Source organism: Elgaria multicarinata, chromosome 10 (assembly GCF_023053635.1).
Source record: "Elgaria multicarinata webbii isolate HBS135686 ecotype San Diego chromosome 10, rElgMul1.1.pri, whole genome shotgun sequence".
In the NCBI taxonomy this organism is placed as follows: Eukaryota; Metazoa; Chordata; class Lepidosauria; order Squamata; family Anguidae; genus Elgaria; species Elgaria multicarinata.
In genome coordinates, this window is record NC_086180.1 from 4,135,572 (window position 1) to 4,158,019 (window position 22,448).

The 22,448-nt window shown below is 49.3% G+C and overlaps 1 protein-coding gene across 2 annotated transcripts in view; it reads left to right on the forward strand.

The window, feature by feature from the left end:
- Positions 1–22,448, forward strand: part of LOC134405064 (transcription factor COE3-like) — a 118,875-nt gene that overhangs the window by 51,886 nt on the left and 44,541 nt on the right. For both annotated transcript variants that reach the window (XM_063136132.1, XM_063136131.1), the window contains exons 6-7: positions 2,399–2,467; positions 17,832–17,913. In XM_063136132.1, the coding sequence (XP_062992202.1) occupies positions 2,399–2,467; positions 17,832–17,913 (151 nt within the window). The remainder of the gene's footprint in view (positions 1–2,398; positions 2,468–17,831; positions 17,914–22,448) is intronic.

Sequence of the window (22,448 nt, forward strand, 5' to 3'; positions counted from 1 at the left end):
ATTATACATTAGTCATAGTAATACTGCTGTGTACAGTGCAGTACTATACAATAAGGAATCATTTTTATGACCTAAAGACGGTCGTGCACGCGCTGGTAACCTCAAGGCTTGACTTCTGCAATGCGCTCTACACAGGGCTACCATTGTACCTAGTTCGGAAACTTCAACTAGTTCAAAATATGGCAGCCAGGTTGGTCACCAGTACATCTAGGGGTGAGCATATTACCCCAACATTAAAATCACTTCACTGGCTGCCAATTAGTTTCCGAGCAAAGCACAAAGTGTTGGTCATTACCTTTAAAGCCCTAAATGTTTTGGGTCCAGGTTACCTGCGGGATCGCCTTCTCCCATACAGTCCACCCCGCACACTCAGGTCCTCTGGGGTGAACTTACTTCAGTCAGCTAAAACTAGGCTGACGTCAGTTTCCCAGAGGACCTTTTCTTCTGTCGCCCCCAGATTGTGGAACGGCCTGCCGGAGGAGATTCGTAAAATTAACTCTATGTGTGATTTTAAGGCAGCTTTAAAGACTAGCCTTTTCCGGCAGGCCTATCCAGATCAATGTTAAATCATGAATTTTTAAGATGTATTGATTCCTGTTCTAATGTTGTTCCCTGCCTCGATCCAAAGGGAGAGGCAGGTAAGAAATAAATAAATATATTTATTATTATTATTATTATTATTATTATTATTATTATTATTATTTACATTTGTATCCTGCCACATAGCCGAGGCTCTCTGGGTGGTTTACATAGGATAAAAACACTTAAAAACGATATACAAAAATTTAAAATCACAAAAACATACAATTTAAAACCACAGCCCCCTACCCCGGTTGGTTTTTCCCCTCCCTCCCCTGTCTGTTACTGTGATTTTAGATTGTAAGCATGTGTTAGTTTGTCTTGTTTTGTTTTATTCTGTACAGCGCCTGAACATTGATGGTGCTTTATAAATAAATAAATTAATAATAATAATAATAATAATAATAATAATAATAATAATAATATAATAACAATTTTTTAAAACCCAGGCTAATTACATATTGCTAAATGCCTGGGAGAAGAGAAAAGTCTTGACCTGGTGTGGAAAATATAATAATGTTGGTGCCAGGCATGCCTCGTCAGGGAGATTGTTCCACAATTGGGGGGCCACCACCAAAAAGGCCCTCTCCCTTGTTGCCATCCTCCGAGCTTCCCTCGGAGTAGGCACTCGGAGGAGGACCTTAGATGTTGAGTGTAGTGTACGAGTAGGTTCATGTCGGGAGAGGTGTTCCGTCAGGAATTGCAGGCCCTTGCCAAAACCCACACACCAGGAAGAGGCTACTGCTGACTAGGATTGCTGGAGAAATTCAAGATGGACTAAAACGAATTCAGGTTTCTAAGAATCCGACTTGCGGAATCCGCTACAGACTGGCCTTCCCAGGTTGCGCGGAGGCCGCGGACTTCCGGATTTTTATTTTTCTCTTTACTTTCCCAAAGTCTACACAAATTCATTCTCAGGAAAATACTCATGTTTCTGCTGAGATCTATGCCACGCTGGAAAATATACATGAGGGAAAGTCAAATGGAACGGGGGACAATACACTAAACGTTACATATTAGCATGATTTATGTAAATCGTTGTGAACTTCCTTATGGAATTATTTGTGTAATTTTCTGCATAATGGGGGTGGGATTGAATGAATGAATGAAAGAACAACGCCCCACAATCCACAAAACACACATGGGATGAATTTCACCAAATCTGGGCATCCCTTCTTTTGCCCCCAGACCCCATGGTTGCTTCCACTCCTTGTTTTTTCAGCCTCTTCGAGTGTGAAAACAGTGACAAGACCAAGAAGGTGTCCCCGCTGGCCTTATCCTCTCCTGCAGAGCAGTGGTGTGGATTAGGCCCATAGTGGGGGGGCAAGTCCATGGGCCAGGGTGAACAGTGGCCCAGGCCCGCCAAAATCCAGAGCCAACACTGCTGCAGAATGTACTAGCGTGAGCTAAGGAAGTTCCTGTCCTTGCCACATGGATCTTATAATCCGGAGGCCAGACTAGAAGGGACCAGTGGCAGATCTCTGTGTTGTAAGCACAGATCTACCACGAATCACATAGGAACACGCCGGGGATGAGGATGCATTTGACACAGCAGAATGGGTGTGGAAAACACACACACACATTATTTTCAGCTTACCTCCTGTGGGACTTATATCCAGGTAAACGATGTTCTAGGGTTGGGCTGCCCATATACCAAACCTTCTCCTTTTTACCAAGGAATATTAAAAAAAAAAATCTCTACTAGGGATGGTCCATATTCTCCTCTTTAAACCAAAAATGTTACGATAAATTAAAAATATACTAATGCCTGTCTGTGCTCCTTCCTGACTGCCTCCCTCTGTGTCTTCCACCTTTACAGCCGCTGCTGTGACAAAAAAAGCTGTGGGAACCGCAACGAAACGCCCTCCGACCCCGTCATCATCGACAGGTAAGGAGCGCCGGACCTGCCCGGCATTTTCACAGTGAAAACTGCTTTTCTTTGAGGACTGCTAATGGCATCCGTGAGGCTGAAAGAAGCCGATTCAATTAAGCTATTGAAGTTTTCCACGTTTTTTTGGAGGGTGGACAATGCGGAATTGTTGGGCCTCATTCTGTTCTGGAGCCCTCCAAACATGCTGGACTGCAACTCCCATTATCCCCAGCTCATGGCCATGCTGGCTGGGAATGATGGGAGCTGTAATCCAACACATCTGGAGGGCAACAGGTTTGGGAAAGCAAGTGTATGAAAAGTGCTGTCGCTCAAGGACAGGTATTTATATAATAATTGCCTGAGAAGCAGGAAAAAATGCAGTACCTCTTCACAAACTCTAGAGCAGCCTTCCCCAACCTGGGGCGCTCCAGATGTGTTGGACTGCATCTCCCAGAATGCCCCAGCCAGCTGGGGTATTCTGGGAGATACAGTCCAACACATCTGGAGCGCCCCAGGTTGAGGAAGGCTGCTCTAGAAGTTCTTCTCCGCCCCCTACTGGATTCTCAAGATCTTCCCAGGTGCTACCCATTGTTCTTTTCAGTTGTGTCTCAGCTACCCCTGAGGACTAGAGACTTGGTTTGTTGGTTTGTTAGTTTGAAAGAGATGAATACTGGGTTTTTCGAGAAGTTGATTTCCTCAGCAAAAACCAGCGAGCTCCTATGCTTGTTCTGTGTGGTGGAAGGCGGATAGGATTCGCACAGACCCACCTGCTGCACCTTCCACACATGCCATCAGGCGGCCACACCTATGCCTGCCCCACACGCTGGGGGTTCTCATGGGACTCCTTGCTCTTCTTCCCCCAAATCCAAGCTTCGGTGCAACCCCTTCCTCTCTGAGGCCAAGCACCTCTTGGTGTGTTGAACCTTTTTCAGCGCGACGGGCGAATTCAATTTCAGAGAAGGTTTTGGGAGCGCATTCCAGCAGTGGGCGGGGCAGGAGGCTAAGGGGCGGAGCAAAAAACCCCAAATACCAGCCTATTTTAGGTTCAAGCTCTTACTGCCAGTCACTAAGGTCGTAGCTAGACCTAAGGTTTATCCCAGGATTGTCCTGGGGTCAAACCTGTTCATCTAAGTGCCACACAGGGCATCCAGTGCTCAGGTAGGGATGAACCCGGGATGATCCTGGGATAAACCTTAGGTCTAGCTACGGCCTAAGCCTTCAGAGAGGCATTTCTACCCGAGGGAGAAATTTCACGCAAAATCAGGGAAACCATCAAATGACTGGCCATCGGTAGAAAGGAGGCAGGCCAGGAAAATGGGGTCTGGCCATCTGGGAAACTCTAGAGGTCTGGATTATCACCCCAGGTGGGGCGGATTTGGCCCCAGACCTGAAGTCTTGTATCCCTGCTGTTGCCCTGTCTTAAGCACAATATGTCCTGTATGCCTGGATGTATAAAGGAGGAGGGGGGAATGGGTGGGGTGGGAGAGAGGGAGGCTATTCATTCATTTCTTTATTTATTGCATTTTTATACCGCCCAATAGCCGAGGCTATGGAATGGAGTCCTGGAAAAGAGCATGGCTGGGCGGCTGGCTGGAGACTTGACCATGAGCACTTGCCCCTGCAACGTTGTGTTGCAGGTCTCCCCTTTTCGGACAGAATGCAGAGCCCAGAACTCGGCTGGACTGGCTCAGGAGTGCACCTTTGAGAGCTATCTGAGACACTCCGAAAGAGCGTTGGCAGCGGAGGCACGGGCGTCTTGTACTTCCTCTCCCCACGCATCTGGTCTCGTCCAAGAATGGACGAGGCTCATATTCTGTCTCCACTTTTTCCTTTCCCCGATGGAGGATGCATATGGATCTTTCCGCTCCTATTTATTTATTATTTATTTATTTATTTATTACATTTCTATACCGCCCAATAGCCGGAGCAATCTGGGCGGTTCACAAAAATTAAAAACATTCAAAGTCTAAAACAACAGTATAAAACCGTAATATAAAATACAATATAAAAGCTCAACCAGATAAAAACAGCAGCAATTGTAAAATTGGATAAGACCTCAAGGCACAAGGGGAGGAGTGCAAACCACTCGTGCTTCCTGTCTGGTGGCTTCTCTAGAACGTCCAAAGTAGCTCCAAGGCTACTAGACCCAAGCCACTAGGTCCATCCAGAAGCATCACCTGGATCAATTTTGATCCTTTCTGAGTATTACTGGCAAACTCCGCAGGAAACGTATATTTTCCCCAATCAGGATTTTAATAAAGTCGTCCCCTGGGGGATCAGTTTCACACCAAACCATCCAATGTCCAGGTCTGATTCAGAATGAATCTGAATCATCCCTTAGAGGTCCCCAGGCCCTGGTGTCAGGAAATGACCTGGTTGCTACGGGCCAGGGCCTGGTGCCTGTCCCTCCCACGACCTTCACATCACCGGTGGGACCCACCCTCCCAGCTTGCTTGTTTGACTTGGTGACTTGGCTAATGGCCAAGACGATAGCCAGGAAGCCCCATTCACAGTGGTGAAGGCCTTAGCAGTGAGAAGAAACTATGATGCAGGCATGGTGTGCCTGGAGAAATGGAGGAATCATGGGAAATGGGGAGGTAGGCCATGGGAAATCAGTTGACATTGTTCCCAACTTTCCTGGGGTCTCTGGACTCCAACGTAGGCATGCATCAATGATACCCTTCCATGCCAAAGGGCTTCTTCCAGATCCATTGCAGACCAGCCTCTTCCAACCTGCCCCATGCCCTTCCTGCCAGCCCTAAGCTAGAGGGCCCAATCTTTGTGGGTGGGTAGGGGAACCAGGGACAGGAATGTGCCTGGTGATATCTCTGATCTCATGATGGAACATCTAAGCATCTAACGAAGTCTGGCCCTTGCTAGATGTTCCAGCAATCTCAGGGGGTCTTTAAAAGAGAAATGTCCCACAGTTCACCTGCAACAGGAAAGTTCTTTACAAGTGAGTAAACCAGTGGTGCAGTTATAGCTGGACCTTGGGGGCCGATGTCCAGGGCTCTGCAGCCCAGCCCTCCCCCCATGACCCCCCAGAGTGTGACACGGGCAGAAGCAAACCCCTTTTTATTCCTGCTATGATGCAGGGGTGTCTAAACGGCACACGGTCAGAGCGTTTTCTTTTTTAAAACCAGGGTTGGAAAACACTTTTGTTACTGTTGTTCTAAGATATGTGGAACGCAGGAGCAGTTTTGAAGCAGGACCACTGGAGGATGGGGGAAGAGAAATATTACTTGCGTGTTTCAGAATTAAAGGGATATGCAGAAGGTTCCAGGTTCAATTCCCAGGATCTCCAGGTAGGGCTTGAAATATTCCTGCCTGAAACCCTGGAGAATTGCTGCTGCCAGTCAGTGTCGACACTATGAGCCAACGGTGCGACATGGCTGCAAGAACGGCAAATGCTATTTTGGGCTGCATTAATAGAAGTATAGCTTCCAACTCACGTGAGGTCCTGGTTCCTCTCTATTCGGCCCTGGTTAGGCCTCATCTAGAGTATTGCATCCAGTTCTGGGCTCCACAATTCAAGAAGGACACAGACAAGCTGGAGCGAGTTCAGAGGAGAGCAACCAGAATGATCAGGGGTCTGGAAACAAAGCCCTATGAAGAGAGACTGAAAGAACTGGGCATGTTTAGCCTGGAGAAGAGGAGATTGAGGGGAGACATGCGAGCACTCTTCAAAGACTTGAAAGGTTGTCACACAGAGGAGGGCCAGGATCTCTTCTCGATCCTCCCAGAGTGCAGATCGCAGAATAACAGGCTCAAGTTACAGGAGGCCAGATTCCAGCTGGACATCAGGAAAAACTTCCTGACTGTTAGAGTAGTACGACAACGGAAATAGTTACCTAGGGAGGTTGTGGGCTCTCCCACCCTAGAGGCATTCAAGAGGCAGCTGGACCACCATCTGTCAGGGATGCTTTAGGGTGGATTCCTGCATTGAGCAGCGGGTTGGACTTGATGGCCTTATAGGCCCCTTCCAACTCTACTATTCTATGATTCTATGACTACTGGAAGCAGATCAACCGAAACGTAACTTCCTGGAGTTTATTCCTATTGTTGTTGTTTTGTCCTGTCCAAGGTGGAAAGTGTGTGTGTGTGTGTGTGTGTGTGTGTGTGTGTGTGTGTGCACGCACACACTTGTGTGATCTGGCTGAAGAAGAAACTGAAAGGCTGGCACACACAATGGTTGCTGGCCAGACAGACTGTAATAGGTTTGATTCTTCTCCTCCTAATCTCTCCCCCGGCTTGTCAATCTGCATTCTTTCCCATCGGCGGCTGCCCGTCTCTCTGGCGGTTTGAGTGACAAGCAGCCCTTCCCATGGCACCGGGCCCCCGTTGCAGCCGTGCCGATGCTATCGGGGCAGACAAAAGCCGGGGAAATGTCAGCGCGTTATCAAGGCACCCCGACTGTGGCCAGGATGGGTCGAAATGGGAGGGCCACTTTCATCCTGTTGTACCATTGTCCGACGGATGGAGAAAGCGAGTTACACGAGCTTGGCCGCAGACACGCACGCGCGCACAAACCATGCGCGCAGACGCAGAGGGCTGACAAAGGGAGAGGGGGAGAGATGCGCCCTTCACCCAGGGGCAGCTGCAGTGGAACAAGGAACGGGTCACCTGGACCAGAAACAATCAAGACATCCTGTGGAACCCCCAGAATGGTAGGCTCCTGGCGCCAACATTGTTTATTTATTTGTTTATTTATTTATTACATTTTTATACTGCCCAATAGCCGAAGCTCTCTGGGCGGTTCACAAAAATTAAAACCATGAAGAGCATAAAAACAACCAGCAATCTAAAAACGCAAATACAAAATACAATATGAAAAGCACAACCAGGATAAAACCACACAGCAAAAATGGATATAGGTTAAAATATGGAATTAAAACAGCAAAGTTTACATTTAAGTTAAATTAGGTGTTAAAATACTGAGAAAATAAAAAGGTCTTCAGCTGGCGACGGAAGGAATACAGTATAGGTGCCAAGCGAACCTCCTTAGGGAGCTCATTCCACAGCCAGGGTGCCACAGCAGAGAAGGCCCTGCTCCTGGTAGCCACCTGCCTCACTTCCTTTGGCAGGGGCTCGCGGAGAAGGGCCCCTGAGGATGATCTTAAGGTCCGGGCAGGCACATACGGGAGGGGGCGTTCCTTCAGATAACCTGGCCCCAAACCCCAAATTGTTATCTTTTCAGCGCCAGGTTAAGACTTTTCTCTTCTCTCAGGCAGTTAACAACATATGCTGAATTTTAATTGACCCCAAAATAGTTGTTTTAAATCAATATTGTTTTTATGCTTTTGATGGTTTTAAATTTTTGTATATCTGTTTTTAATGTTAGTTGTTTTTAACTTTTGTAAACTGCCCAGAGAGCTTCGGCTATGAGGCGGTGTATAAATGTAATAAAATAAATAAAAATAAATTTAGAGGAGTGAAAGTGAAGGGATAAATAGCAGCAGAGCTCACTTTGCTGCCCAAAATCTCCCTCTTGCTCGTATTCACAAGTAACGCGAATGAGGTAAAACCGGGTTCACACATCACGCTCACCCACCATGGGTTAGCGTGTCGCCTCAAGGCAGCGTGTTTTCTGCAGGATGGCTTGTTCACCACTCAGTGTAGTTTATTTTTCTCAAACAAGCCATGGCTTGTTGTTGGGTTGTTCAGGGTGGTTAACAAGCCACACTGCATGGAGCAACCCCAACGCGCTGCGTTCAGACAACGCGACAGTCCAGCCTTCAGAAAATGGGGGTTGGACTCGATGGCCTTATAGGCCCCTTTCAACTCTACTGTTCCATGGTTCTATGAAAAGTGCTGCCTTCGGACTACACGATAACCCACGGTTCAAGAACATCCCGCACTGGCTGAGTTAGCGTGTTGCATGAACCTGGAGGACTAGCGGCTTGTCCACGTTTTTCAAATCAGTATGCCATTTGGGTGTTCCTCACCTCTGAAGCTCTTGGCTTGAGCTTCTGTCCTCTGCCCTTCCCCACTTTCTGTTCCTGTGTCAGACATAACCTTCTTTTTCCCCCACCGGATGACTTCCTGTTCCGGCCGTTAATCCTGAAGACCCCCCTCTTTCTCCGGGGCCTATGACTTCCCTTGGCCCGTGCTTTGCCCCTTTCTAAATACTGAGCAGCTGAGTCCATGGCAGCCAGAATGCCCCTTGCCTACCCTGGCCTTTCTGTGACATAATCATAGAATCATAGAATAGCAGAGTTGGAAAGGGCCTACAAGGCCATCAAGTCCAACCCCCTGCTCAGTGCAGGAATCCACCCTAAAGCATCCCTGACAGATGCTTGTCCAGCTGCCTCTTGAAGGCCTCTAGTGTGGGAGAGCCCACAACCGCCCCAGGCAACTGATTCCATTGTCGTACTGCTCTAACAGTCAGGAAGGTTTTCCTGATGTCCAGCCGGAATCTGGCTTCCTTTAACTTGAGCCCGTTATTCCGTGTCCTGCGCTCTGGGAGGAGTGCAGGACACGGAATAAGGGACAGCTCAGCCAATCACGGCCAGAATCTTTACCGCTGCACCACCACGAAAAGCCGCCGTACTTTCGTATCAGCGGCTCTTGGCGATAGCGGAAGTGTAGCCTCCGGGTTCGGAGCGGGCATGCCTGCAGCTGTCGGAGGCTGAGGATGAATGGTTGGACACGGACGTCTTTTCTCATGCCCTTAGCAGCGGCTTTCGTCTGGCCTTTGTCAGAAGACATGAACTAGACGGACCATCCATCAGTCAGACTGTCCCAGCCCGGCACTTCTGGTCTTCTGATGGTGGGAGTGATGGGGTCCCATCTCCTTCCCTTCTAGGCGTTGTCCTCTTATCTAATCTCCCTCTCTCTCCATCCTTCCAGTTTATCTAGGTACTCATTCCTTCAGTTACAGAGGAATTTGGAGGGGAGGGATCTTCTGCCCTCCACTTTTCTCTCTCATCCTTCTCCACTCCCTCCTTCCCTCAGTCTCTCTCTCTCTCTCTCTCTCTCTCTCTCTCTCTCTCTCTCTCTCTCTCTCTCGTTCCCATTCTCTCGTTCCTCTGACGCCCAGCCCCTCTGGTTTAGAGAGCCCGATAAGTGCCCTATCAACATGTTAATCAAATTACTTAGGAGCTAAAATTGACGCTTTTCATTAATTATACAAGATTATTCTAATTGCAAATTCAAATTTATGCACTCGGAACAGAAGGTGTGCAGCGGCGTCGCTGGGAATTTGCATATTAAATGGGGAGACTTGTGCATTATGGATGCTAATGTATGCACATTGTCTTTATTTTTAACTCCCCGGGCCTGTGCGCACCGCTGCCGCTTAAGGAGGTGAAGGAGTCCGACGTGTGTTTATTATTATTTCTTTCTCTTGTCTCTTAGTCAAAGTCAGTGGCACCAGAGGGGAGGACAGTCGGCCTGGCAGAAGCCCGGGAGCCTGGAGGGGGGGTGTTGTTGGCTCACTGTCAATCTTACATTGGGGGAGGGGTACTCTCTCCCCCCCCCTCTCTCTCTCTCTCTATATATATATATATATATATCCTCCTCCGTTCTAAATTCCTTCCTTTCCTTGATTACCACCTGCAAGGAGAGCGGGATCTCCAGCCAAACAGATTCTTAAGTTGGCATCTCTTGTTCCTGGAGATGGCTTCACTCCTGTGATTAACCTCCGAAGGTTGTGTCTTAATATTGAAAAACAAGCAACGTGGTTTCTGGATGTTCTTTTTTTGGGTAGGGTAGTGTTTGTATTTCTTTTAAAAAGGATGGGTGGGTCTTGTGCACCATCGGCGTGAGCTTGCTGTGATTCCACAGATGTGGAAATCCATGCAAGATTTCACGCGCTGTATGGATGAGATTCAGGATGGAGAAGAAGAAGAAGAAGGGTGGATTCCTGCATTGAGCAGGGGGTTGGACTCGATGGCCTTGTAGGCCCCTTCCAACTCTGCTATTCTTTGATTCTATGATTCTAGAATAAGGAGGAGGAGGAGAGGAGGTTGTTGCCCTCCTCTGAACAAGCTGGAGCGTGTTCAGAGGAGGGCAACCAGGATGATCAGGGGTCTGGAAACAAAGCCCTATGAGGAGAGACTGAAAGAACTGGGCAGGTTTAGCCTGGAGAAGAGAAGATGGAGGGGAGACATGATAGCACTCTTCAAAGACTTAAAAGGTTACACAGAGGAGGGCCAGGATCTCTTCTTGATCCTCCCAGAGTACAGGACACGGAATAACGAAGTTAAAGGAAGCCAGATTTCGGCTAGACATCAGGAAAAACTTCCTGACTGTTAGAGCAGTACGACAATGGAACCCGTTACCTAGGGAGGTGGTGGGTTCTCCCACACTAGAGGCCTTCAAGAGGCAGCTGGACAACCATCTGTCAGGGATGCTTTAGGGTGGATTCCTGCATTGAGCAGGGGGTTGGACTCGATGGCCTTGTAGGCCCCTTCCAACTCTGCTATTCTATGATTCTATGATTCTAAGGTGTTCTTCACGGAGAAAAGTGAGGACTTCTTCACACAGTACAGACCCAAACTATGGGACAACCACCAACTTAAATGGCTTTATAGGGGGAATTAGAGAAATTTATGGAGAGCAAGGCTATTAGTAGCTGCTAGTCATGCTGACTATATTATTATTATTATTATTATTATTATTATTATTATTATTATTATTATTATTATTATTTCTTACCCGCCTCTCCCTCTGGATCAAGGCGGGGAACATCATTAGATACAAATACCATAAAATACATAAAACTGATTAAAAACATATAAAACTGATAGAGTATCAAAATAGTCAAATATCTTAAAATTCATCTGTGTAGGCCTTATTTATTATATTTATAGCCCACCTTTTTTCCTTAAAGAACCCAAGGCGGCGTACATAATCCTCCTCATCTCCATTTTATCCTCACATTACAATAACCCTGCGAGGTATATATTGTGTAACTATGCCAGGTGCTGGGAAACCCAAAAAGTTGGGTCCTCTCGCACTCATGACTTTCCCATGGGGGGCATCTGGTTGGCTACTGTGGGAACAGAATGCTGGACCATAGAATCATAGAATAGCAGAGTTGGAAGGGGGCTACAAGGCCATCGAGTCCAACCCCCTGCTCAATGCAGGAATCCACCCTAAAGCATCCCTGACAGAGGGTTGTCCAGCTGCCTCTTGAAGGCCTCTAGTGTGGGAGAGCCCACAACCTCCCTAGGTCACTGATTCCATTGTCGTACTGCTCTAACAGTCAGGAAGTTTTTCCTGATGTCCAGCTGGAATCTGGCTTCCTTTAACTTGAGCCCGTTATTCCGTGTCCTGCACTCTGGGAGGATCGAGAAGAGATCCTGGCCCTCCTCTGTGTGGCAACCTTTTAAGTATTTGAGGAGTGCTATCATGTCTCCCCTCAATCTTCTCTTCTCCAGGCTAAACATGCCCAGTTCTTTCAGTCTCTCCTCATAGGGCTTTGTTTCCAGACCCCCATGGCTGGCTGGGGGATTTTGGGAGTTGTAGTCCAACATACCTGGAGAGCACCAGGCTGGGGAAGGCTGTAACCGAAAACTTAGAACAGAGAAGAGAAACTAACAAAAGATGCTGCTTTGCTATGATTTTATTTGTTCATTATTCATTTATCTATTTGCATTGATTTGTTTATTCGATGTCTTTCTGCCATTTTATGCCAAACAACATCCAATCAAATGATGATGCACCCAAACCGTAGGATAAAACCAGGCCCAATCCCAGGATAATGTAAGAAATCATAAGAAAACAGTTCCTGATGATCAGCCGAAATTCAGGGAGACGGGAACAGATTGGGCGCAGTCCGGAAGCCGGGATCATTTTGAGCCGGCCACTGCCCTTCTGGTTAGCCGCTTCCATTTGCAGGGGCTGCAGGCAGTCTGTAACCAACCAAAGCTGGAAATTTAAGACTGAACACACCCTGACAGTGACAGGCGGCTCACGGCACCTCTGCCCCATATATAGGGAAACAGTGGGGAGGGGGGGTCCAGGCACTCCAGGCGTGCACCCGTACACGCCTAGGCCCATTGGCTTGCACGACCGCCTGCCCATGCTTTTAAAGGATGAAATGGCATACAAATTGGACCTAGGTGCCTATGCTTGTACGGCAGGAATGAATTCTATTTCAGAGAAGCTCTTATTTTTATTTATCTATTATTGCATTTATATCTCGCCTTTTTTCCTCCAAGGAACCCAAGGCGGCATACATAATCCCCCTCCTCCTCTCCATGTTATCCTCACAACAACAACCCTGTGAGGTGGGTTGGGCTGAGAGTCTGTGACTGGCCCAAAGTCACCCAGTGGGTTTCCGTGGCTGAGTGGGGACTCGAACCCGGACCTCCCGACTCCCAGCCCAAGACTTTAGCCGCTACACCACACTGGCTCTCTCTTGGGGGCTGGATTCCACTGGTGGGCGGAGCCGAAGGCAAAAGGGGCAGGCCCATAATATCAGCATATTATAGCTTCAACCTCTTACCTATTTCATTGTTTTACTCCAGCCTTCCTCAACCTGGGGCGCTCCAGATGTGTTGGACTGCATCTCCCAGAATGCCCCAGCCAGCTGGCTGGGGCATTCTGGGAGATGCAGTTCAACACATCTGGAGCGCCCCAGGTTGAGGAAGGCTGTTTTACTTTGTACAGCACCATGTACACTGATGGTGCTATATAAATAGAAGAAGAAGAAGAAGAAGAAGAAGAAGAAGAAGAAGAAGAAGAAGAAGAAGAAGAAGAAGAAGAAGAAGAAGAAGTACTGCCAATAACTAAGCTTTAGGAGAGGCGTTTCAACCTTTTAGAATTGGTGGAAAAACCAGCGCTGAAGCCAGGGAACCGCCTAATGACAGGCGGTTGGGTAGAGGGGTTGTCGTGGCCTTCTGGAGAACCTCAGAGGGCCAGCTTTTGACACCGTGGGGTGAGGATTTGGCCCCGTAGACCTGGACTCACCCAGGTCCCCAATTCCTTTGCATGCACAGTGAGAGGAGACGTGTGCGCCCCACGCAACAGACATCGGCAGAGCAAGCGTGAACGAGCGTGAAGCCAAGCAAGCCGAACGGACAGCCGGCAGGGCAGGGCTGAGGAGGGATCCCCGCGGTCCCAATTCACCCGTACGGGGCTGGTTTCAAGCGCTTGGTCTGGCGGATGGCGCTGCCGTTCGTGCAGAGGGATGTGCGGGCTAGCGCCGCCCTCCTTGTGCGTTCCCCACAGGTTGGGTACTGTGTGAACAGAATGCGGGACTAGATGGAGTCTTGGCCTGTTCCAGCAGGGCTCTTTTTACATTCTTGTGCGTGTGCGTGTGTGCGCACAGTCACACAATGCGCGCCGGCTTTGCCCCTCTTCCCAGGCCTCCCGAGAGCGCATATGGCGGCTGCCCGTTAATTATTTATGCTAGGATGACAATTATAGGACCCTACACAAGCATCCTAAATATTTCATCAGCCTGGAACACTGTTGAGGGAATGGATCGTACGCCCTGGCTCCCATGCCTCCGTTTTATCAGGAGCTTTTCTCCACTCCATCTTTCTTCCGCCCCACCCCCGTCCTTCTCCAGACCCTGGAACTGCGGCAAGACCCCAGGACAGGCTCAGGGGGCCTTGCCCCCCCCCACACACACCCCAAGTTGCTGCACCGCGCGATCTCAGAAGTGTGTAGCAAGATTCCTTGCACCGTTTTAAGGGATGCTGGGCCTCCACTCCTCGCACGCATTCCACGAGATGCCGTCCGATATCCCCGGCACCGCTGCAAAGGATCTTGGAGCCTGCCTTGTCCGTAGTCTCCCATTTGCTTCAAAGAACGTCCCGGCGGACGGTGCCCCGTGGAAGGATCCGATTGCCACCCTTAACGGAAGCCAAAATGATTCCCTTGAGCCGCTTCCGAATTCCTTCGCACTGATTTGGATCTGCAATCTATCCGGCCGCAGCTCTCCGGAGGCACAGCGGCTGCCCCTACAGTGCCCCCTGCAGGCTGGGCACTCTCTGCAGCCGCCCAGACTGCCCATTGGGCCACGTACCAGTAGCAGAGCGCAGTGTGTTGCTAACTGCTGGTGCCCATAGGAGCGAGGTGCGGGTGTCACAAATTGCTTTGGGAAGTCCTAGCCACTCCCTTTGCTTAGGGCGACCCTATGAAAAGGAGGGCAGGGCTCCTGCATCTTTAACAGCTGTATTGAAAAGGGAATTTCAGCAGGGGTCCTTTGTACATATGGAGAACCTGGTGAAATCCCCTCTTCATCACGACAGTTAAAGCTGCAGGAGCTGTGCCCTCTTTTAAATCTGGTCACTCTAGTATAGCTCCTGCAGCTTTAACTGTTGTGATGAAGAGGGGATTTCACCAGGTTCTCCATATATACAAATGACACCTGCAGAAATTCCCTTTTCTATGCAACTGTTAAAGATGCAGGAGCCCTGTCCTCCTTTTCATAGGGTCACCCTAAAGCCTTTGCTGCCTTGGACAGCAGCCTGGCACTCAGAAATAATAATAAGAAAAATGCCCCCTGCAAAACCTCTCTGGTATTAAAGGCATTGAAGCTAAGACAGTTTTTTTTAAAAAAAATGTCAATCCTATTTGGGATGAATGGAGAAGTGAATCTTGGTATTTCTGCACCTCCTGGAAGGAGTGGGATTTGCCACCGAGGCTCTGATACCATTATCTGTATCTCGTACATGCCTCCATCCCGTGCTCCCTGCTTCCCCCGCCCCCCATGGGACTCTCTCTTCCTCCTCTCCCGCTGGGCTCAGATATCTCCAGGGTTAGTATTCCCTGATTGATCGTTCTCTGCAGCAATACAGCCCATTAGCTGCCTCCAAGGCTGCCAGGGATCAGTTACCAATCAATACCCTCTTAAGCAGAGAATGATGCGTTTCAGAGCTGCCTTAAAGGGCCAGCGCGGCCGCCAGGAATGAAGAGAAGCCAAGGATGTGTGTCAATTGCACGAGGACTTGAGGATGGCGCACGTGGGTGTTAAAATGTGTGTTTGGCGATGGGCTGGCCACAATCATAGAATCATAAAATAGCAGAGTTGGAAGGGGCCTATAAGGCCACCGAGTCCAACCCTCTGCTCAATGCAGGAATCCACCCTAAAGCATACCTGACAGATGGTTGTTCAGCTACCTCTTGAATGCCTCTAGTGTGAGAGAGCCCACAACCTCCTTTTGTAACTGGTTCTATTGTCGTACTGCTCTAACAGTCAGGAAGTTTTTCCTGAGGTCCAGCCGGAATCTGGCTTCCTGTAACTTGAGCCTGTTATTCCGTGTCCTGCACTCTGGGAGGATCGAGAGGAGATCCTGGCCCTCCTCTGTGTGACAACCTTTTAAGTATTTGAAGAGTGCTATCATGTCTCCCCTCAATGTTCTCAGGACTACTTTGACCTTGGAGCATGCTTGGACACTATCACTTTTATTTTATTTTTGTAAATCAAGTCTCTAATCCTCATGGCTGGGGGCAAGCTTTGGAATAAGTGAGCTCTGCCTCCTGAAATCTTAGGTCTTGACTAGCAGGTCAGCTAATGAGTGCCTCATCTGAATCTTTGCTTTTAGACAAAACCACACATTGAATAACATATAGGACAATCACCTTTGTTTTTAGACTTGCCACTGTGCTCTTATCTGCAGCCTCACACAGAGGATATATCTAGGTACCAATTAACCATTCCAGCTATCCCTCAAAGAACCCTGGGAACTGTAGTTTGCTGATAGTGCTGAGGATGGTGGTAGGGGGGATAGCAAACCAGTGTTGTTGTTTTTAAAAGTTGTACAGTGATATGCAAATTGTCAAGTCTGGTTTTACACAAGCAAGCCTTCTGGTTGGATTACTGCAATGAGTTGTGTATGGGGCTGCCCTTGAAGACTGTCCAGAAACTTTAGTTGTTACAGAATTTGGCAACTAGGGTACTGACTAGAATAAGGCACTATAAGCATATTACAACAGTATTAATTATTATTATTATTATTTATTTATATAGCACCATCAATGTACATGGTGCTGTACAGATAACACAGTAAATAGCAAGACCCTGCCGCATAGGCTTACAATCTAATTAATTAATTGTCTCCCACCCTATATCACAAGGATTTCAGGGTAAAATTATACAAATAAGTATACACATAAATTATACGAATAAGTGTACACAACCTAGGGAAGTGGTGGGAGAGCCCACCACCTCCCTAGGTCACTGGTTCCATTGTCGTACTGCTCTAACAGTCAGGAAGTTTCAAAGATACACTGCCCCTCTGTATGGAGGTTTCTCTCCCCATCCACAGATTTATCTCATCCTTCTTTTATCCCTTTTCTTTTTGAAACTGTTCAAGGTCCTGACCATCAGTGTAGTTGCGGGGCGATGGACCCCACAATTTAGCGATGTGATGTGCCAAGAAATGCTTCCTTTTTATGTGTCCTGGAGCTGTTTATCCACCAGGGCACTCTGTGCATCAATGAAGAAAAAGGGGAAGGGGCCCGTGGCTCCGTGGCAGAAGAGCCCCCGCTTGGCATGCGGAAGGTCCCAGGTTCGATACCCGGCATCTCCAGGGATGGCTGGAAAAACTCCTGCCTGAACCCTGGAGAGCCGTTGCTGTCAGTCAGTGTCAGCAATATTGGGCTATATCAGCCTTCCTCAACCTGGGGCGCTCCAGATGTGTTGGACTACAACTCCCAGAATGCCCCAGCCAGCTGGCTGGGGCATTCTGGGAGATGCAGTCCAACACATCTGGAGCGCCCCAGGTTGAGGAAGGCTGGGCTGGCTGGACCCATGGCCTGACTCTGTGTAAGGCACCGTCCTAGCTGGCTTGGGAGTGGCTTAAGAAGTTTGGTTTGGGGGTAGGCCCACCCTCCCTGGTGCCTGCCAAATGGACTACAACTCCCATCATTGGCCATGCTGGCTGGAGATAATGAGAGTGGCAGGTGCTGGGAATGAGCAGGAATAGACAACTCGATTGGACTCGATGGCCTTATAGGCCCCTTCCAACTCTACTATTCTATGATTCATAGAATCATAGAATCATAGAATAGCAGAATTGGAAGGGGCCTAAAAGGCCATTGACTCCAACCCCCTGCTCAATGCAGGAATCCACCCTAAAGCATCCCCGACAGATGCTTGTCCAGCTGCCTCTTGAAGGCCTCCAGTGTGGGAGAGCCCACTACCTCCCTAGGTAACTGGTTCCATTGTCGTAGTGCTCTAACAGTCAGGAAGTTTTTCCTGATGTCCAGCCGGAATCTGGCTTCCTTTAACTTGAGCCCGTTCTTCCGTGTCCTGCACTCTGGGAGGATCGAGAAGAGATCCTGGCCCTCCTCTGTGTGACAACCTTTTAAGTTGTCATTTTTCGTTTGGCTGCCTAGGCCGGTCAAAAAGTTTTGCACTTCTGGATAATGTCATCGGCTTCTCTTCTTCTTCTTCTTCTTCTTCTTCTTCTTCTTCTTCTAGATTTTTCCTCAAGTTCTTCCTGAAATGTAACCAGAACTGCCTAAAGAATGCAGGGAATCCCCGAGACATGCGTCGCTTTCAGGTGAGACACCTCCTTAGCAGGACTTAGCTGGGTGCGCCAATCTCATTCTTTCTCGACAGCCCCAGGGGCGTAGGCTGCTCTGTCTGATTGTCTTCCCCTGGGGTGCATGGCTTGGCTCGCTGGCTCGAGTTGCCCGGAGTGAGTGTGTTCCAAAGTAAACTCGGTGTACCTCGGACGTTGATGCTCTTTGGGGGGAAAGGGGGATTGCGCAGCGGGGCAGTATGAGAGCAGCTGTGGAGAACTGTGTTGGCGCATGGATTTCCTCACAGCGGAGGAATTTGTCTCCAGGGAAACGAGGGCCCAAACATTTTTAGGGTTTGGGGTCGGGGGATCAAAACCAGCCTCTTGAGTTGGGGGGCTGGGAGTTAATGTGATGTCAACGTAGACAATGCTTCCAAGCCACGATCATAGCAGCCCCACATCCACCTGGAACAGCCTCCGCTGACCTGGGCTGGACTCCAAGTCCCATCATTCCCAGCCAGCATGGTCACCGGGGAGCAAGGAAGGGAATGCCCACCTCTTACCACCCCACTGCAGCAAACTGCCCAAAGAACTGCTTAAAGAAATGCCCTCTTCTAATATGGCGGCAGTGGGGCAGAGCTGGAGGCAAGAAAGGGCAGGGGCCGATTTCCCCGATTCGCCGGGGTTGACGCCTGGGGAGGCCCTTGTCTCCCCACAGCCAATCCCGTACTCCCTCTGCAGGCTCAGGAGGCAGAGGACAGAGCTGTGGCATTGGCCAGTGGCCGTAGCTTAGCGGTAGGGCTCCCGCTTTGCACGCAGAAGGCCCCCGGTTCGATCCTGGGCAGCTCCGGGTGAAAAGACGTTGGCCTAGAAGTGATGGGAAAGGACCCCAGTGGAAACTTCAGGAGCGTCTGGTTCCCCAGTAGGAATAAATGGGAATGTTCAAGCCAGGGCCCCTGCTAGGTCTGGGCTCCTGGCTCCAGATTGATTTCCATGGGCCCTGTGAATCTGTTCCCCAGAGCCTTGATTGTTCATTGGTACCAGCGGAAGGAGGTTTTGTTCTCAGCTTTCTTTCTTTCTTTCATTTATATCCTGCCTTTTTTCCTTCAACTAACCCAAGGCAGCATATATAATCCTCCTCCTCTCACAACAGCCCTCTGAGGTAGGCTGGGCTGAGAGTCTGTGACCAGCCCAGTGAGCTTCCATGACCGAGTGGGGACTAGAACCCGGATCTCCCAACTCTCAGTCCAACTCTCTAACCACTACACCACCATTGCCCTGCGGAAGGTGATTTTCAAGGGGGATTGCAGCTGGGGAGCGACAGGTTAACTCCCCCCTTGCCACACGCTGCAGCACACTCCCCCCCACAAAATAAATCTCCCCCTGAATGGCAGTTAAACTTGGGGGGGGGACCCACTTTTCCCCATCGCTTTGGGATGATCTGGGTCAAGGTGCAAATTAATTTACGTTGTTTGAGATGATTCGGATGAGAAGTTAATTGACTGGCAGCGAAACGTAAAGGAAGCCTAGTCATTACTTCTAAATTTGCATGGAGTGATATAAATTAGCATATGCAGATTTTATGCAGATGTATGTCCTACGGGGGGGGGGGGGGGGCAGGGGTCTAAAGAGAGGGCTTGAACCAGCAGCCGCCCTGGTTCAAGGCCTCCCTTTGGTTGAGCTGCGGCACGGAGGGCCCTGTCCCTCGTCCTCCCATTCCTCCGGAGGTTCAGCAGCCCCCAAGGGTGCTGCCGCTGCGTTTGCCGTGGCTTCCACTCCTGTCTCACCCATGGCAGTGGCGGTTCCTTTTGCTCGCTCATCAAGGTGAGTGTCTGCTCCGGCAGCCGCACCCGCGCTATGCAAATTGCAATGGCTGTTAATCATGTAAAAATGTCACAATTACCATATCGTTATGAGAGGAACCTGATGATGAAGCCTCCAGCCAGCCGGCTCTGGCTGACGCCTGTGGGGAGGCCCTCGTCTCCCCACAACCAACACACACACACACACACACGCACGCCCCCCACGAGGCCTTCGCCGGTCCCTCTTCTGTCTCCGCTGCAGGCTTGGTTTCTTCCGCTTAAAATAGGGTGACCATATGAAAAGGAGGACAGGGCTTTTGTATCTTTAACTGTAATGTAGAAAAGGGAATTTCAGCAGGTGTCAATTGAATATATGGAGAACCTGGTGAAATTCCCTCTTCATCACAACAGTTAAAGCTGCAGAAGCCCTGCCCTCTTTTGTATCTGGTCACTCTACTATAGCTAGTGTAGCTTTAACTGTTGTGATGAAGAGGGGATTTCACCCACTTCAATTGACACCTGCTGAAATTCCCCTTTCTACATTACTGTTAAAGATTAAGGAGCCCTGTCCTCCTTTTCATATGGTCAACCTACTTAAAACAACGGCTTTACTTCCCTGGATTTAAAGGGTTCTGAGTTGGACTCCTCAAAGGCTTCGTGCCCTCCGTTGATTTCCCCCCACTGTCAAAATGTAGATTGTAAGCTCCGTGGAGGCAGGGGACTGTACTTTTCGCACATGTGTCTTTTGCGCCAGGATCCCTCTCTTCCGCTGGAGGTGGGCTGGTGTGATTCCCAGGGGAATAATCCACACCGCGTGTGTAATGCAGCTCCTCACCGTTTCACTCAGGCCCTGGAGGAACGGAGGAAACTCTCTGCTGCTAGCCACCACCGCAAGGTTGTTGCGGGGCCTGGAGCCGCCCCTTCTGACATTCCTCTACCCCTCACTTTCATGGCCCCCAGCTAGGAGGGATTCTTGGATGTGGCCGGGGCATGCCAATACCAGCCTGGGCCCCTTTGGAAGTGGTGGAACGTAGCTGTGAGCCTTCTTTTCCGAGCAAATTTCTCCCCAACCCATGCATAAGGGTCCTTCCTTTAGAAAACTTATTAGCTAGTCCCCATTGAGAGATATTGCAGTGTCGAGCAATGCAAAAGTTACAGTAAAAACAAATAGAACTGCCTTCCTTCCTTCCTTCCTTCCTTCCTTTCTTGTCTCCCTCTTCCTTTTTCTCCTCTTCCTTCCTCCTCTTCCCGGAGAGCCAAGGAATTACTAGAGGACCCCCATTTCAGAAAAAAACCTGCCACCCTGGGTGGAGCAGAAGCGTAACAGGGATAGAGAGGGCCACACTACCTCCACGCCTCTGTGGTGCTCTGCCGCATTGGCTTGGCCTTGCTTTCCCCATCTAGGGCAGGCAGCGTTCAGTTTGTCGCGACGTGCCACAAGGACGCGAGTGAGATGCAGCCTGAACTTCTGCACTGAGCTGAAACCTGCCTGTGAATGTGGTTCTCTCTAGAGCAGCCTTCCTCAACCTGGGGCGCTCCAGATGTGTTGTACTACAACTCCCAGAATGCCCCAGCCGCTGGCTGGGGCATTCTGGGAGATGCAGTCCAACACATCTGGAGCGCCCCAGGTTGAGGAAGGCTGCTCTAGATGGTGGGGGAAGAGGGCATTGGCCCTGCATCCTTGGCAAAAGCCCCCTACGCCTGCCATTGGCAGTGAGGCTGGCAGCGAGTTCAGGTTCAGTGCCAGTAAAAGCCTGACTTTAAGCCCTTGCAGTGCAGCCCTGGAGACCCATTGATAATTGGGACTTCTTTCTTTCCCCAACAGTGGGCACCTTGTTCTTCCTTGTGCTTGCCTTTTCTGATCTTTCATTTTGAAGACAAGGTGGGGGGGGGCTGTATATTTCCCCCTGCAGAGTGAAAAATAGCATAGAATCATAGAATAGCAGAGTTGGAAAAGGGCCTATAAGGCCATCGAGTCCAACCCCCTGCTCAATGCAGGAATCCCCCTTAAAGCATCCCTGACAGGTGGTTGTCCAGCTGCCTCTTGAAGTAGGGTGACCCTATGAAAAGGAGGACAGGGCTCCTGTATCTTTAACAGTTGCATTGAAAAGGAAATTTCTGGAGGTGTCATTTGTATATATGGGGAACCTGATGAAATTTCCTCTTCATCACAACAGTTAAAGCTGCAGGAACCCTGCCCTCTTTTAAATCTGGTCACTCTAGTATAGCTCCAGCAGCTTTAACTGCTGTGATAAAGATGGAATTTCACCAGGTTCTCCATATATACAAGTGACACCTGCTGAAATTCCCTTTTCTATGCAACTGTAAAAGATACAGGAGCCCTGTCCGCCTTTTATAGGGTCACCCAACTTGAAGGCCTCTAGTGTGGGAGAGCCCACAACCTCCCTAGGTAACGGGTTCCATTGTCGTACCACTCTAACAGTGAGGAAGTTTTTCCTGATGTCCAGCTGGAATCTGGCTTCCTTTAACTTGAGCCCGTTATTCCGTGTCCTGCACTCTGGGAGGATCGAGAAGAGATCCTGGCCCTCCTCTGTGTGACAACCTTTCAAGTATTTGAAGAGATCACATTTTTGAATGACCTGAAGGAAAAGGGTTGTATAGTCTTCACACACACACACACACACACACCCTACATACACACCCTACACACACACACACACACACACACGGGTGCTCCCCTCAAAATGGCAGCCCTCTTACAGCTTGCTTTCTTCCTTCTTTCCTTCCTTCCTTGTTTCCTTCCTTCCTTCC